General features: G+C 50.9%; 1 protein-coding gene across 1 annotated transcript in view; it reads left to right on the forward strand.

The window, feature by feature from the left end:
- Positions 1 to 13,318, forward strand: part of MORN5 (MORN repeat containing 5) — a 31,299-nt gene extending 17,981 nt beyond the window's left edge. The window contains exon 5 of the mRNA XM_010998044.3: positions 13,116 to 13,318. Coding sequence (XP_010996346.1) covers positions 13,116 to 13,195 — 80 coding nt within the window. The 3' untranslated portion in view covers positions 13,196 to 13,318. The remainder of the gene's footprint in view (positions 1 to 13,115) is intronic.
- Positions 13,319 to 14,416: the final 1,098 nt, after the last annotated feature.

Consider the following 14,416-nt stretch of genomic DNA (forward strand, 5'->3'; position numbering starts at 1 on the left):
GAGGTGACAGCTGGCCCCACCAGAATGAGGACGTAGAGGATGAAGGTGATGGTGGGGTGACAGCTGACATTAACTGAACGTTGACCCTACATCAGACACTCAACTACGGGGGAGGGGCGTTTTCGCATGATCTCTGTTTGACAGATGAGGAAACTGAGGCTTGAGGAGGTTAAAGAATTTCCCCAGAAAGTTTGGCAGGAACTGGGGTCACTCTCAGGCCCATCTGCCTCCAGAGGTTTGCCTCTTTCCACTTTGCCCGGCCAGCTCCAAGAGCCTGGGCACCGAGCTCCCAGACATTGGTGCTTACCTGCTCCCCACCCAACTGTAGAAAACCTGTGTAGTGAACACGTAGAAATGAAAGATCACCCAGTCTTCTGAAGTATTTTTGGTCTTATTTAAACAGCCGAAAACTGCAAACATCCCAAATGCCCAACAGGAGGGAACTCATTAAATAATATATAGGCTAGCCTTATATTCAAATATAATGCAGCCATTAAAACGGCAGTGAAGGCATGGGACTATTGATATACAAAGGTATCCGTGGTTTATTTCATGTGAAAAACCAGGATAATAATAATAACCAGGATCTACTGAGTGCTGTCTATGCTCCCAGCCCTGGTTTGAACACTTAACATAATTTATTTTATCTAATCCTCACAGTTACCCTGTAGAATAGTTGTCCTTATTATTTCCATTTTACAGATGATGAAACTGAGGCGAGGTGAAATGCTTTGCCCAAAGTTACACAAGTAATAAGTGGCAGGGCTGGAATTTGAACCCGGGTCTCGCTGACTCAAAGCTAACGATGACATTTGAGCTGGTTCTGAATGAGAAGCTGAAGTTTGTTAGTGAAAGAAGGACCCGAGGGCCTTCCTTGAGGCCCAGAGAAATAAAAACATCCAGAGTGTAAGATGGCAGTGGCGGTTCTTTTTCCCTAGGTAGTTCTCTGCCCACTTTTTGGCTCAAAAACTGGCCAAACAAGAGTCTTTCAAAGACACTGACAAACTGAGACTCTTCTAGTCTTGAAGCCACTGCCCTCACCTGACAGGTGAGAAAGCTGAGACCCAGAGAGGGCAGTTGACATGCCCAACCCCACACAGCCTGCCTGTGGGAGGGCCGGGGCTGGACCTGCCTTCCCACTGCCAGCCAGGGCTCCTTCTGCAAATCCAGGATGCCCTGCCTTCCCCACCAAGCGTCCCCCATGGTTTCTGCAAAATGGCCAAGTCTCCTGCACAGCCCCCTCCTGCTGTCATCTCTCTGCGAGACAAAAGGCAATTTACCCAAATGTTGTAATCACCTGGAGGCTGGCACGCAGGGCCGTGCCTGCCTTATCTGTGGTATTGTTAGCAGCACCATAATGAAGGCTTTGTGGAGGGATAATATCACACTTGTAACTGCCAAATAAAATGCCCACACGGATCACATATCCTGGCATCTGCTTTAAGCAAAAGGGGTAGGAAGGGAATCATGAGTATCAAATGCCTCACTGTGACAGGGACTTACCACATCCCAGCCCTTGAGGGACGCATCATTTTCCCTATCTGGCAGATGGAGAAACTGAGGCTCAGAGAGTAGGTACTTACTGATGGGTGCAGCTAGTAAAGGGAAGAATCAGGATTTGAACCCTGGTGTCTCTGATACCAGAGGCTATGCTCTGAACTGACATGAACCTCTCAGAGAATCTGCTAAAGCCACGGACCTTCTCCCCAGAGAAACACACTAGAACCCCCAGCAGAACTTTGCTGCAGATGATGGATCGGCCCCTGAAGGTTCTGGCTCTCAGGTTGACAGCCTGCCCCGGCTTGCTGCCTCCCCCTGACCTGCGGGAATCGCCCCAGCCCTCCTCTCTCCCCACCCCAATTCCAAAGGCCCTGGAAATTCCCCTTCCAGCCGTTTGTGCCAGTCAGACTCTGACAACAATACATCCCCCCACCCCTCCCACAGCCGCCACCGCAGCCTTCTGGAAGCATCCAAAGGACACAGCTTCCCCTTCCGCGGCTGGAGTCCACCCGGGCCAGCACCGTCGTGGTTTGTTTTGTCTCCTTTAATAGAAGTGGATGCGAGGCCAGAGCCCAGGGGGCAGGAGCCTCATCTCGCTTCCTCAGCCCAAGCGCTGGAACTCGGCTGGCTGAGTGCCCTGCTCGACCTCAGGTCCAGGAGAGGCAGGCAGGGTTGCAGCCCAGCTCCAGAGCCTGCAGGTCTGCCCTCAGATCCCAGCTCCACCGCTGGCCAGCTGTGTGGCCTGGAGCTAGCCTCTTAACTTCTCTGAGCTTCCATTGCCTTATCTGAAAAATTGGGGGTAGGGACTAGGACGCTCCTTACAGGGTCATGGTGAATGTTACTGTGCTGAGGCAGGGGATGTGGCGAGAGCAGTGCCTGGCTCTGGAGGAGCCTGATGCCTGTCAGCGATCACAACTGGGATTATTTTACACCCCAGGGGCGGGTGCTGGTTGAGGAGCCAGAGCCTCCTTAACTCCACGCCGCAAAGGGAGGAACCAGTGTCACCTTGGCAAGCTGCCCTCTGGCCTCCTCCCACCTGTTTTTGATGCCAATTTCACCACTGGGCTGGAGGCCAGCAGTCCCCCGATCTCTCTCCAGCCTTTGGCACTGTTCTGGGTATGTTTCCATCATCCTCATCATTTCTTATTCATCTGGAGTGTCAGACCTTCTAAGATCCCCCCAGACACAGGCATTCATGGAGCCCCTGCAGATACCACGGTCTCACCTATGAGCCAGACTCAGTGCCTGTCCCCTATCCCCTAAATCAGTGCAGGGTGACAGGGGAGCAGAGGCTTAAACAGACAGTCAGGACTGGGGATGGAGGCTCTCTAGACAGAAGCCTAGAATCTAAGTGCTCAAAAGGCCGCAGTGAACCTCCCACCCCTCAAAATATAGGTCAGAAATAAAAGTAACAGAAGCCATACAAATAAGTATATGGACGGAAGTCCAACATCATTCTATATTCTCCCCGGTGTTTATGTTCACATTTAATTTGGAGTACCAGATATAAGAGTCTTTCCCCGAAACACTGGGAGTGCTCCCGCTTTGCTGGTGCTAGGAGTCAGAATCACAGCGTTCTGGGGGAGCACAGAGAAAAGGGTAAGTGTGTCCCAAGTGTAGCCGAGTTGATATTCTGGAAAAGGTGGTGTCTGGCTGGGCTTTAAAATTGGAGAGGTGGATTTTGCTGCAGGGAAGGGATGGAAAAGCGTGCAAAGGCACAGAGAGATGCCGGGGTTCAGGGACTCAAGATGGAGCACCTGAGACCCGCTACTGTGTTGTGGGGGGAGCAATCAAGAGAGGCCTCCCTTAAGCAGTGATGGACAGACTGGCCTTTGAAGGGTGTGTAGGAGTGTGTCTAAGTGGGTGGTTTGAGGCAGAGGGACCCAATGTGGGCTAGAAAGAGCCTCAAATGCCAGGTTAGAGAGGTTAGCTTCCATCCTTCAGACAGTTAGGAGGAAAGACGTGGCAATTGCAGGAAGATTTTTCAGGGAAGAGGGTAGTGGCTGAGGGGCTGCAGCTCTGGAGATAGACTCGGATATGACCCTGCACCTCCTTATTTTAGCTGAGTGAGCTTGGACATATAACTTCACCTCTCTGAGCCTCAGTACCCTCCCCTGTGAAACAGAATAATAACACTGACTTTGCAAGATTGCTGTGAGGATGAAGTGAGTTCTAGTCTGTTACTGAGTTCTGTAGATCCCCAACATCCTAACAGCCTTCTGGGCTGTCACCTTAATTCAACCCTCAGCATCGGCCACGTGGAGGACAAGCCCAACTGCCAGTCCGGTCCCCATCAGCCCATTGTCCACATGCAGCTGGAGAGCAGTGGCAGAGGGAGCAGAGGGTCAGAGCAAAGCCGACCGAGTGACCTTGGCCTCAGCACCCTGCTTCCTGGAGCTGCCTGTGCATGGTGGTGGGGCATCACACACGTTTGGTGAACGCAAGTGCAATTATGAGTGCTTGAAAAGGAAAAGTGGGCATCAGGGAAAACAGAAGAATAGTGATCTCAATGGGGTTATGATTTCGCACCCTCCCTCACTCAGCAGGCACTTGCTCTGGAGTAAGCGTGAGGAGACGTGAATGAGTGGTCTGCATCCCCGTGTGCCTCTTGTTGTGTGAGCATCTTGCCACACACAGGCTGATTCTAGTATTTAAGGATATTTTGATTTTTTTTTTTTTTTTTTTTTTTACCAACATGGCCCGTTAACACAGGTCAGCTACACATCTGGACCTCAACAGAGGAATAACTTTCTGTTCTAACAATGTCAGAATACTGACTGTGTGGCACTTGGTGAGACATCCTTCTCCAGTCTGAGGCTTTCCAAACAGATTCCCAATGCTCATTATGACGGTGGACACTTTTCTCTTTACCCACTGTCTGGAGCATCTGAAACTCCCTCCTGCACAACGCCAGCTGTGCATACGACAGAGGTGGTCTGAGGATAGTATGATATCAGGCATGCAAAGTGCACGCTTGTGCCGGGCGCCTGGAAGTGCTTCCAGATACCAGGCTGCCGTGTTTGTTGCCCAGACTCAGCCTCCCGAGTCACCGCCCCATCTGGCCCTAGGTCTGACCTTAGAGGTCTCACCCCAATCATTCCAACAGATTAAAACAGAATGTATCCATGCTCCCACATTGCATGTCATTTTTGGCTGTTAAGACTTGGAAAGGATTTTTTAAACTTTGCTGGGTAGATCGTTTGACTCCAAGCCTTTAACAATTGGCTGTGATTTCTTGAGAGCCATGTGCACACTGGAGAATTCTTGAAAAATGAGGAAACCAAGCCTACAAATTGATTTCAAGTGTAATAAAATTGTTTTGGTTTCTAAATTTAATAATTAATTCAGGCTTGATGCATTAATTATAACATGTTAATTTCAGGTTTGCTGTTTCTCTTTTTATATTTGAGAGTCAATCATTTTCCCCCAGTCTCTTACATTTCAATAGGCCTTGGCAGGCTTGCGGGTGCTGGTGGGACCTACACCTCTAATTCCCAATGGGTGAAGCAGCCCAGCCTTACCTACCCACCCTTGCCCCCAAGACCTCCACACACCCAACCCAGATGGTGTTCCTTTACAGGAAAAGCCAGAGCAGCCCCAGACCTCCCTTCCTGCCCGACGGCAGGCTGTGTCTGGGCAGCAACCCCTCGGTCAATATTGGCAATGCTGTGGCCTTGGCCTCTGGCCACACCGCTGCCAGCGAAGTTCAAAGCCTCTTTCTTGCCAGGAGTTGTGACAGAGATGCCCTGGCATTCGTTGCCGCCCTCACTGCGGGCACTGGCTCTCTGGGGGCCTCGGCCCTGCCCCCCAGCTCCCGCAGCCCTGCAGGGTGTGGCTGGGCTTTGGAGCTTTGGGGATGGCACCTGCCCCCAGACTGGGACATCGGGTTTGCCATGCACGGCCCAGCCCAGCCCGGAACCACAGGTCACATGGGAGCCATCTATCCCAGAGTGCACTGGCCTTGACCCTAGGAAAGGAGGGCGGCCCTCCTGGCAGTGCTCCTGCCCCAGAGCCTGGCTCGGCCTGGCATCTTGGATGCGCCCTGGTCTGTCACTGCGGGTCGGACTCCTCCCTTGGCATCTGATCACACACGCTCAGACTCAGGTGCTCACACACCACCTGCCACTCACCCAGCCATGCACCGCGTGTCTCCTGCAGGCCGAGCGTCCCGTGGGTGCGCTCTTTCCCCTTCACCCCGCACCTTAGACACAGCCACTTACACGCTGACGGCACAGGCTGATTCACGCGTGCTCACGTTCACTCATGTTTAGGTAGATTCTCACACTTGTTTACCTGCTTGGATGGAAACAAACCCATCTGTGCCTGTGCACACACAGCCTCACTGAGCGTGACTTCTGCACCCGCACAACGAGCCCTTCCCTCTGCACCGGTGGGATGAAGTGGGGAAACCGTCTCACCCCCTCAAGCCTCGCTGGATGCCTTGTTTCATCCTGGTCTCCTCCCTTTCCCGGCCCCCACACAGGGTGGGCACTGGAAAGCGGTGGTTAACCCGGGTGTGCTTGGCCCAAAGGCGTGCCAAGAGCTGGCGAAATCCGGCTTCTGGGCGCCCGATGACCTGACTCCGCCCGTTTGCTCTCCCTGGGCTCGCCTGCCCAGGCCTGCCCCCCTCGCTTTGAACAAAATCATTAGCTGAGCTGTAGCTCCTGATTCTTCTGATGCTGATCCTTGTGTAAAGACGTCCTCCTCCCCGGCTCCTCCCTCCACCCCCGCAGGGAACCAGACAGCCAGGGATGCTGAGTCCCTTAAGAACTCGCCCTTGAAGTCATCCAGTCTGGGAATGAAAGGCCTATCCAAATGACGGTCATAGCTCCCACTTCCTGGGTGCCCACCGAGTGCCATTCATCCTGGCCCGTCTGCGCTCGGCCCTCTGTCTGAGGTCTGCTTAAACCCACTGTGCAGACAAGGAACCCACTCAGAGAGGGGCAGTGACTTGTCCAATATCACCCAGCAGGGAGGCGCAGGCTCACGTAGGACCCAGAACTCCTTCCAACCCATGCTGTGTGGTTACACACAGGCCCTGAAGTCCCACCTTGCGAAGGTAGCTTCTCGCTTTCTTTGGTTTGGGGCATTTCCTATGCACCAGGCACTGTGCTCAGCACTTTTCAGGAATGATCTCACTTGATCCGCATTGAAAACTTCCAAGAAGTCACCTCTGCAGATGAGGAAATGGCCCCCAGAGAGGCGTGAGGCTACTCGCCCAAGGTCTCTGAGCTGGCAGTGGCCGAGCTCCCCAGCCCATGCTCTTAACCCCCAGGGCCACCCTGCCAGCTGTCAGGGGAGCCAATATTGCCTCGCATCCATGTGATTTTCAGGACTCTACTTCCCCCAGCACTGCACTGACCTGCAGGCTGCATAAATGACACCCCTGGTGACCTGGGCCCCACTCAGTGGCCTGTGCAGGCCTGCCCCTCCCACCCTCCCTGGGAGGCAGGCCCCAGGCCAGCCAGGGCTTTGAGGTTCCTGAGTGTGGTTGGCGCCCGGGTATGAGTGTGGTTGGCGCCCGGGTATGAGCTGGACAACTCAGCCTCAAGACAAGAAAGGAAACAGCAGCTGATGGCCCTGGCCCTGCACTTGGCTTGTCTGCTTTTCCCTCTTGGCTCCGTTTGCTGAGGGTAGGGAAGAACTTCTTCCCCCTTTGTCCAGCTCCCACAGGGTAAACATTACTTTTATGTCCCCAGATTTACATTTCTGTCTTCATTCATTCACCATCTATTTATATAAATCCTTTTTAAGAGCTGGATCCGAGCTGGGCTCTGAAGGCCAAAAGTGAATTGATCATGACTCCCCTAGGCTGGCAGGGGCCCGTGACCAAGACCATGACCTTGGCCTGGGTCAGGGAAGGTGACGTCCAGGTGGGGCCTGTGGGGGTGGAGGACAGCCAGGAGGGCAGGGGTTCCCGCCACACACATTCATCAGGGGCCTTAAGTCGGGACTGTGATAGGACTGAAAGAAAACCATGTTCGTGCAGACAGCCCCGTTTCCCAACCACACCGTCTTTAGTGCACTAAGGATTTCTCCTCCTTTGACAGAAATCCTAGAATAACACGTTTATGCGCCGTTTGGTTGTGTTAAAAACATTAATGTGTCAAATGTACATGTTTAAAATAGATTGCAATTGTTATACTTATGTTGAGGTCTTTCATCACTTTTATGCACTCTAAGGCCCGGAAATGGAAGTGCCCCGAGCCTCTCTTGAGCTCTGAGAGGCCCTGCACCTGAACTGGGTCCTGAAAGGAAGGTGTCCCCATTCCCCACAATGGCGCATACAAAGGCACTGAGGCACTGAGCACATGCCCGTGGGCAACTACGTGACATCAGTGTGGCCGTGTTTTACAGTGTGAGGCAAGCCAGGGAGAAAGGCAGGCAGGAAAGCAGAACCATCTGGAGGGTCTTAAAGTCCAGGCAGAGGAGAAGGAGCCTTTGCAGGGGAGGCTTCTCAGCAGGGGAGCCCATGGTCAGATTTGAGGTCTCTCCTGTAGCAAGTTCCTTTTTTTGTCAATTAGGAAGCCCAGTTCTCCTAGTGATTGGTGAGATTCATTGAGGGCAGGCAGGGGAGGGGATGCAGGTAGCGAGGTCACTTCCGAAGCTGGAGAACCAGCATAAAGAAAACTTTCTGCTCCAAGGGCAGAGGGATGAAATCTGAAGAGTGCCTGGGTCTGGCCTTTGGGTCTCAGCCTCCTCCATCCCCAAGCACTGGGCACAGGACCAGCCACAGGATCAGGCTTGTTGATTCATTCATTCGTTCAACAGATGTGGGCTGAGCACCGCGTATATGCCGGCCACTGGTCTGATGATGCCATGGTGAACAAGCAGACAAGGACCTGGTTTCATTGGAGTTTGGAGTTTGGAGGGGGAAACAGACAACATATAAATAAACAAGAAGATTCCAGAGAAAGGCCTGTGCTGTGAAAAAGATAAAATGAAGACCGAATAGAATGACTGAGAGTGAAGGCAGCTGGATTAGTGGGTCACTGAGAAGTGACATGTGAGCTGAGGTCTGATGCCAAAAAGTAGGTGCTCAGGAATGTTTGTTGGTGGTAATCAAGACAGGTCAGAAGGCAACAGACGTATTCCAGACTTCACCTAGCAGAGCACTTATTGGTTGCCTACAGTATACTGGGTCCAGTGATCAACACGCAGACACAGTCCCTGCGTTGAGAGCTTACAGCCTACTGGGAGAGAAAAACGTAAGGAAATGCACAGATAAGTATCGACTCACATTTTTTTTTTAATTGAATGAAAGATTCTTTAAATGCTATGGTGCTTTACAATTTTCAAAAGTTTCACACACAGTTTCATAGAATCCCATAATAACCCTTTGCTTCTCCTACTCCTCTATGCCCCCTCCCCTCCCCTCTCCCCACTGGTAACCACTAGTTTCTTCTCCAGATCTGTATAGACTCAGAAATTGTGATGTGCAGGGCCCAGGAGAGAGGAAAGGGTGTGAAAGACCTGATTTGGGCTGGCTGGGGGTGTGAGAAGCCTTCCACCCCTCCTGGAGAACATGATAATCTCGCCTTTTACAGAGCACACTGGAGTTTCATGCATTTTTTTAAATAAACATTTTATTTTAGAACAATGGCAGATATACAGAATTACTGAAAAGGCAATACAGAGAGTTCCCACTCTACCCCGCATCCAGCATCCCTGTGATTAACATCTTACATTGTACGGTGCGTCTGTCACAGTGAATGAACCAAACTGATACATTATTATTAACTAAAGCTCACACTTCATGCAGATATCCTCACTCTTTCCCTAATGTCTTTTTTTTCCTGCTCTAGGATCCTACCCAGGACATCACTTTACATTTAGTTGTCCCATCACCTTCAGCTCCTCTTGGCTGTGACAGTTTCTTGGACTTTCCTTGTTTTTGATGACACTTTTGAGGAGTAGCGGTCAGGTGTTTTGTTAAATGCCCCTGGATTGGAATTTGTCTGATGGTCTGATGGTTTTCACATGATTAGACTGGGGTTGTGGATTTGGGGAGGGAGACCCCAGAGGTTAAATGCCATTTTCATCACGTCGAGGCTACACGCCATCCACGTGACTCATCACTGCTGCTGTTGAACTTGATCACTTGGATGAGGTGTGTTTGTCAGGTTTCCTCACTGAAAAGTTATGCTTTTTTTTTTTTAACCCCTTTCCAAACTGTCCTTTTCAGGAGGAAGTCACAAGGCAGCCCATACCTACGGAACAGGGAGTTAAGCCCCATCTCCTTGAGGGCGGAGTATCCACATAAATTATTTGGAATTCTTCTGCACAGATTTGTCTATTCTCCAACTTTAATGCATTTTTACCAATATTTTCATGCTGCATCTTTTTACTTTTTAGAAATTCAAGAACTCTACTGGTGTTTCTAGGGACTTATAAATATTTTATTTCAATTACTAAAATGCATGAAATTACCAAGGCATTAGATTAGAGGGTAGGGGAAAAAAAGCCAGTGATTATTTTAATTTTTTCTATTGTGGATACACATTAATGAAAGATTGGAGAAATAACCCAAAACTGAAGAACTCCTCCAGCCTCGCTGCTCAGAGCTGACCATTATTCACATTCAACTTACTATTTTTAATTTTTCTTCTATGCACAACTTTCACACAAATTATCATATCAATGTAATTGCATTTCTTACCTCCTCCCACCTTTTTTTGCTTATTCTCATATCAAAATCATTTCTCCTATGTTGTTTTACAGACTCCATAACCATATTTTTTCAATAGCAGATAAATATCCCCTCACGCGGCTCACAGTGTCCCCCACCCCCCCAAACTTAGCAATACACCCAGCACATGGTCAGTGTTTAGAAATTATTTGTTAAATGAATGAATATACAACAAAGTAATCATTCTCTTGTTTTTAGAAGCATAGGTCATTTCCGTTTTCTTGATTCTAAATAGTATGGAGACAAAATAGATTATTCCCTTAGGAGAGTGTCCCAGAGTGGAATTACTGGGCCAGTGGGGGCCAAAACTTTTCAAGATAAATGCACCAAACCAGAAATCTCCCTCCCCTTCCCCTCTGAACCACCGGCAATTGTGCCGAGGGTAATAATTTACAATTGATTAAAGAGTTTGCGAGTGTTTTTTTCCCATCTTTTTCCTCCCTCCTCTCCCCCTTGCCTCCTGCCAAAAAGGGGGAGGAAATTATCCGAGAAGGTGAAGATGTTCTCAGACAATCATATTAACATATTCCAACAATCGCAATTTGCAAAATAGTAATCACAACTCCTGGGATCTGGGGGGCGTTCATCAAAGCGGCAGGTTTAATTCCATTTTAAATATTGATGAAATGTGCTTCGGCAGCCTCACCCTGGCGTGGCCGGGCCAGGGGAGCCGCAGCACGGCGCAGGGGAGGTGGAGGGAGGGTTGGTGAGCAGCTGCTGGGAGGGGAGGCATCTGTGATTCAAATTGGTGGCTGTGCAGCCAGGTAGAGAGTGAAAGGGGGTAGTGAAGAGGGCTGTTAAGTCCATTGCTGTCAATTTCTAACGATCAGGGAGGGGCCTGAGGACTGGTTCAGCACAATGAACCCAGTTTGTCTGGTTTCAGGGTTACCACTGAAGAGGTTGCAGCTGCACTGATTCGAATAGCCTGGAGACTTCAGAACTGTAATTATCAACCAGGCTGCTCGCGGTGTGGCAAAAGTGGGCTTCACCAGCGCTTAACTCCTTGTGTGCCGCCGCTCTCCCAGCCCCCGAGGTTGGCAGCCGTGCGCGGATTCCCAGGCAGCCTTCCCAGGGGAAACTGAAGCCCACTGGCCTCTGAGGGCTGCCCTCAAGGGCCAGAGCATGCAGGCAGCAAGGTCACGGTCACAGACAAAGAAATAGTCGGGGTGGGGGACAGAGGAGGCCAGCTCTGGGGGACAGCCTTGCCTTCTGGCACCATCAGATCTGCCCTGAGGTGGAAAGTCAGGCTTCCTGGAGACCGATGAGCCTTGGCTTAAATTCCACTGGCCGTGGACACAAGGTAGGGCTTGTCTTCTCTGAAATGGGGGTAATCTCGCCTCCCCTACTGGGCTCTCACAAAGGACTCAATGAGACCTGGCGATCATTTTTAAAGCACAGAGCACACAGTAGGCTGTCAGCAAGGCTCGATGCTATCACAGAAGAGGCAGGGGTTCCCCCCTAGGACTGGGACTCTGGTTCAGAGGGCAGGATTTCCGCGAGCCCTCCATGTTTCAGCTCTCAGGGGTGTCCTTTTTCTCTAGCTTCTGCCATTTGTCACCCACAGAGGATGAGTACTTCCATCCTCTGATCTCTTAGGTCGGAGATACTGAGCTGGGCGTGGGGTGAAGACAGGAGGCATCCTGAGAACTGCTTGAGGGCAGGGATGTGGGGCCAGTCCTCTTTGTCCCCACGAAGAGGGAAGGCTGGAACAAGGGAGCACCACAGGCAGGCAGTGTGGTGCTGGGGAAAAAACACGGGCTTTGCTGGGAGTCCTGGTGGATGAACTATGTGCATGGCTCCGTGACCCTCCCCCTGGAATATAGCCCCAGTGAAATTCTCCCACGTCTCCACGAAGAGCTGTGCCCAAAAATGTTTGTCCCAGCGTCATCCCTGGTACCTGGAGGTGGAGGCAACTTTCGTGTCCACTACTGCGGGGGTGGGTCGTAAAACGTGATGGAAGCCTACCATGGAATATCAGGCAGCAGCAAGAAGCAAAGAACGAGATGTCCGCATAGCAACAAGAATAGATCTTGAAAACACAGTGTTGAGTGAAACAAGTGAAGTACAATGAAATTCACAGCACAATGCTGTTTATGTAAATTAAAACCACATTTGCGTACAAAACAACAATACATATTTTGCAGAGCTACACGGTTTTTAGGGATATATATCCCACCGTTGGAGTGGGTCTCTGTCATGGTTGGGGGAGGGGTGGGCATGGGTTTGGAGAATAAAGGGGAAAAAAGAGAAGAAAGTCAGTCTGCAGAGGGGCCTGGCACAGAGAGATGACAGGGGTGTGCTGTGGACTAAGGAATGTGTCCCACTCAACTCTCTCTGAGTTTTAAAAGCAGCATAGGCCTTGTAGTCAGACAACCGTCAGCTCCAGTTCTGAGCTCCCCTGAGTGCTAACCCTATGGTGGTGGACAAGCCATTCGTCCTCTGAGCCTGTTAGTTGGTCCGTGGAAAGGCAGGATTGCTGCCGTCGGGTGGTCACAAGGATGAAACTGAGGGAGACGAATGTGTGTGGGCCTGCAGGACTGACAGCTCGTCCTCTCCATTCCCCATTGTAAAGACCTGAGCAGACAGAGGGGGTCAGCCCCCACTGAAGGGTCGAGAATGGAAAGCCCAGAAAAGAAACTAAGACCTGAAGGCTCTGGCTCCTGCCGGCAAGGCCTGCACCGGCTGTCCCTAGGGCATTGTCTGTGCATGTCGGGCTGGGCAGGTGTCCGAGCGAGCTGCTCTCTGAGCACCTGCTGGGGCTACCCAGCTCAGAGCGGCCAGACGATGTCACGCCTGCCTCCACTGACAGAGTCCACCCCCAACACACAAGTATCCCAGTCCTGAGACCCCGCCTGAGGGCTCCCAGGGCACGGCAGGGCAGGCCCTGCGAGCACCAGGTGTGACTGGCTCTCCCCTTCCCTTGCAGATGACGACGAGCATGAGTGGATCATCCGGACGTGTCGGAAGGGCTGGGACGAGACCATGGGTCACAAGCCCAAGCTGTGAGTTCTGCAGCCACCTCTGTCCCAGGTTTCCTTCTGTGCCACTGGCGTTGGCTAGCCCAGAGGGCAGGCTGTAGTTCTAGAACCTGACTTTTGACTCAGGAATAAAGGCTTTCTGTAGTCAGTGGCCCCAAGTGTACTTTCCTTAGACTATTTCTTGGAGGACCCTCATTCCGCCTGCATCAGAATCACCTGGGCAAAATAGTGAACTAGACATTCCTTAGTCCCACCCTGGTACCTGCCAATCAGAATCGCTGAGACTAGGGGTCTAGCAATTTGCTTCCTCAGGTATTTCTCACACACACGGATGTTTGAGAACCATCACTTTATAATGATAGATAAATGTAATTAAATGAGCAGCTATTGTGTGTAGGCAGTGTGGGTATATTATCTCAGCTCCTCACAACAGCCTTGTGAGAAAGGGCTTAGCATCACCTTTTAAAGATGGGGAAATCTGAAGTTCAGAGAGACTGAGTGACTTGCCCTAGGTCACACAGCATTTGAATCCAAGCCCTTCTGAAGATAAAGCCCAGCTGTTTTTTGTTTTTGTTTGACTACAAACTGCCTGCCTTACCAGTCTTGATTTCACAGGGCAGTAGGTCAGGATGACTGTGCCTCGGCTCACAGTTGGCATCTTCCTGTAAGCTCAGGAATGATTACACAAGACCACCTTTCCTTCTTGGAAGCTTCTCTATCTGAGCCTTGTACCGTAAGCACAGAATCAGTCTGCTACCACAGAAAGAATGCAGCTTTGGCATCATACATACCTGGGTTCAAATCCCAGCTCAACCATAAGTATCATGTAACCTGGGGGCAAGTCACTTCACTTCTCTGAGCCTCAGTTTCCTCACCTGTAAAATGGGTATAATGATGCTTAAAACCACTGGGTAGCTGTGTGGATTGAAAGGGATAACACAAGTAAAGGGCTGACACTTAGCAGGTATTTGCTATGTGTTTGCTTTAAAGAGGAAATTGTTAGCTGTGCATACAGGGTAACTACTCTTCAAAACCTCCCAGAGATCTCATGTACCAGCTGAAAAACCAGCAGAGGAAGTGGAACATGCTCCAGGGCCATACTTGGGACACAAGCACCTTGGATCTTTGCATAATTTTACCTCCTTAGAGGTTGCTGGATCCTGCAACCCCCTATGCCTTGTCCCCTGGCTCACCAAGGGCTGCCCGGTAGAGGGAGGCAGGCCTGGCAGGGCTCTGCCAAGGTCTGCAG

This window comes from Camelus dromedarius, chromosome 10 (genome assembly GCF_036321535.1).
Source record: "Camelus dromedarius isolate mCamDro1 chromosome 10, mCamDro1.pat, whole genome shotgun sequence".
In the NCBI taxonomy this organism is placed as follows: Eukaryota; Metazoa; Chordata; class Mammalia; order Artiodactyla; family Camelidae; genus Camelus; species Camelus dromedarius.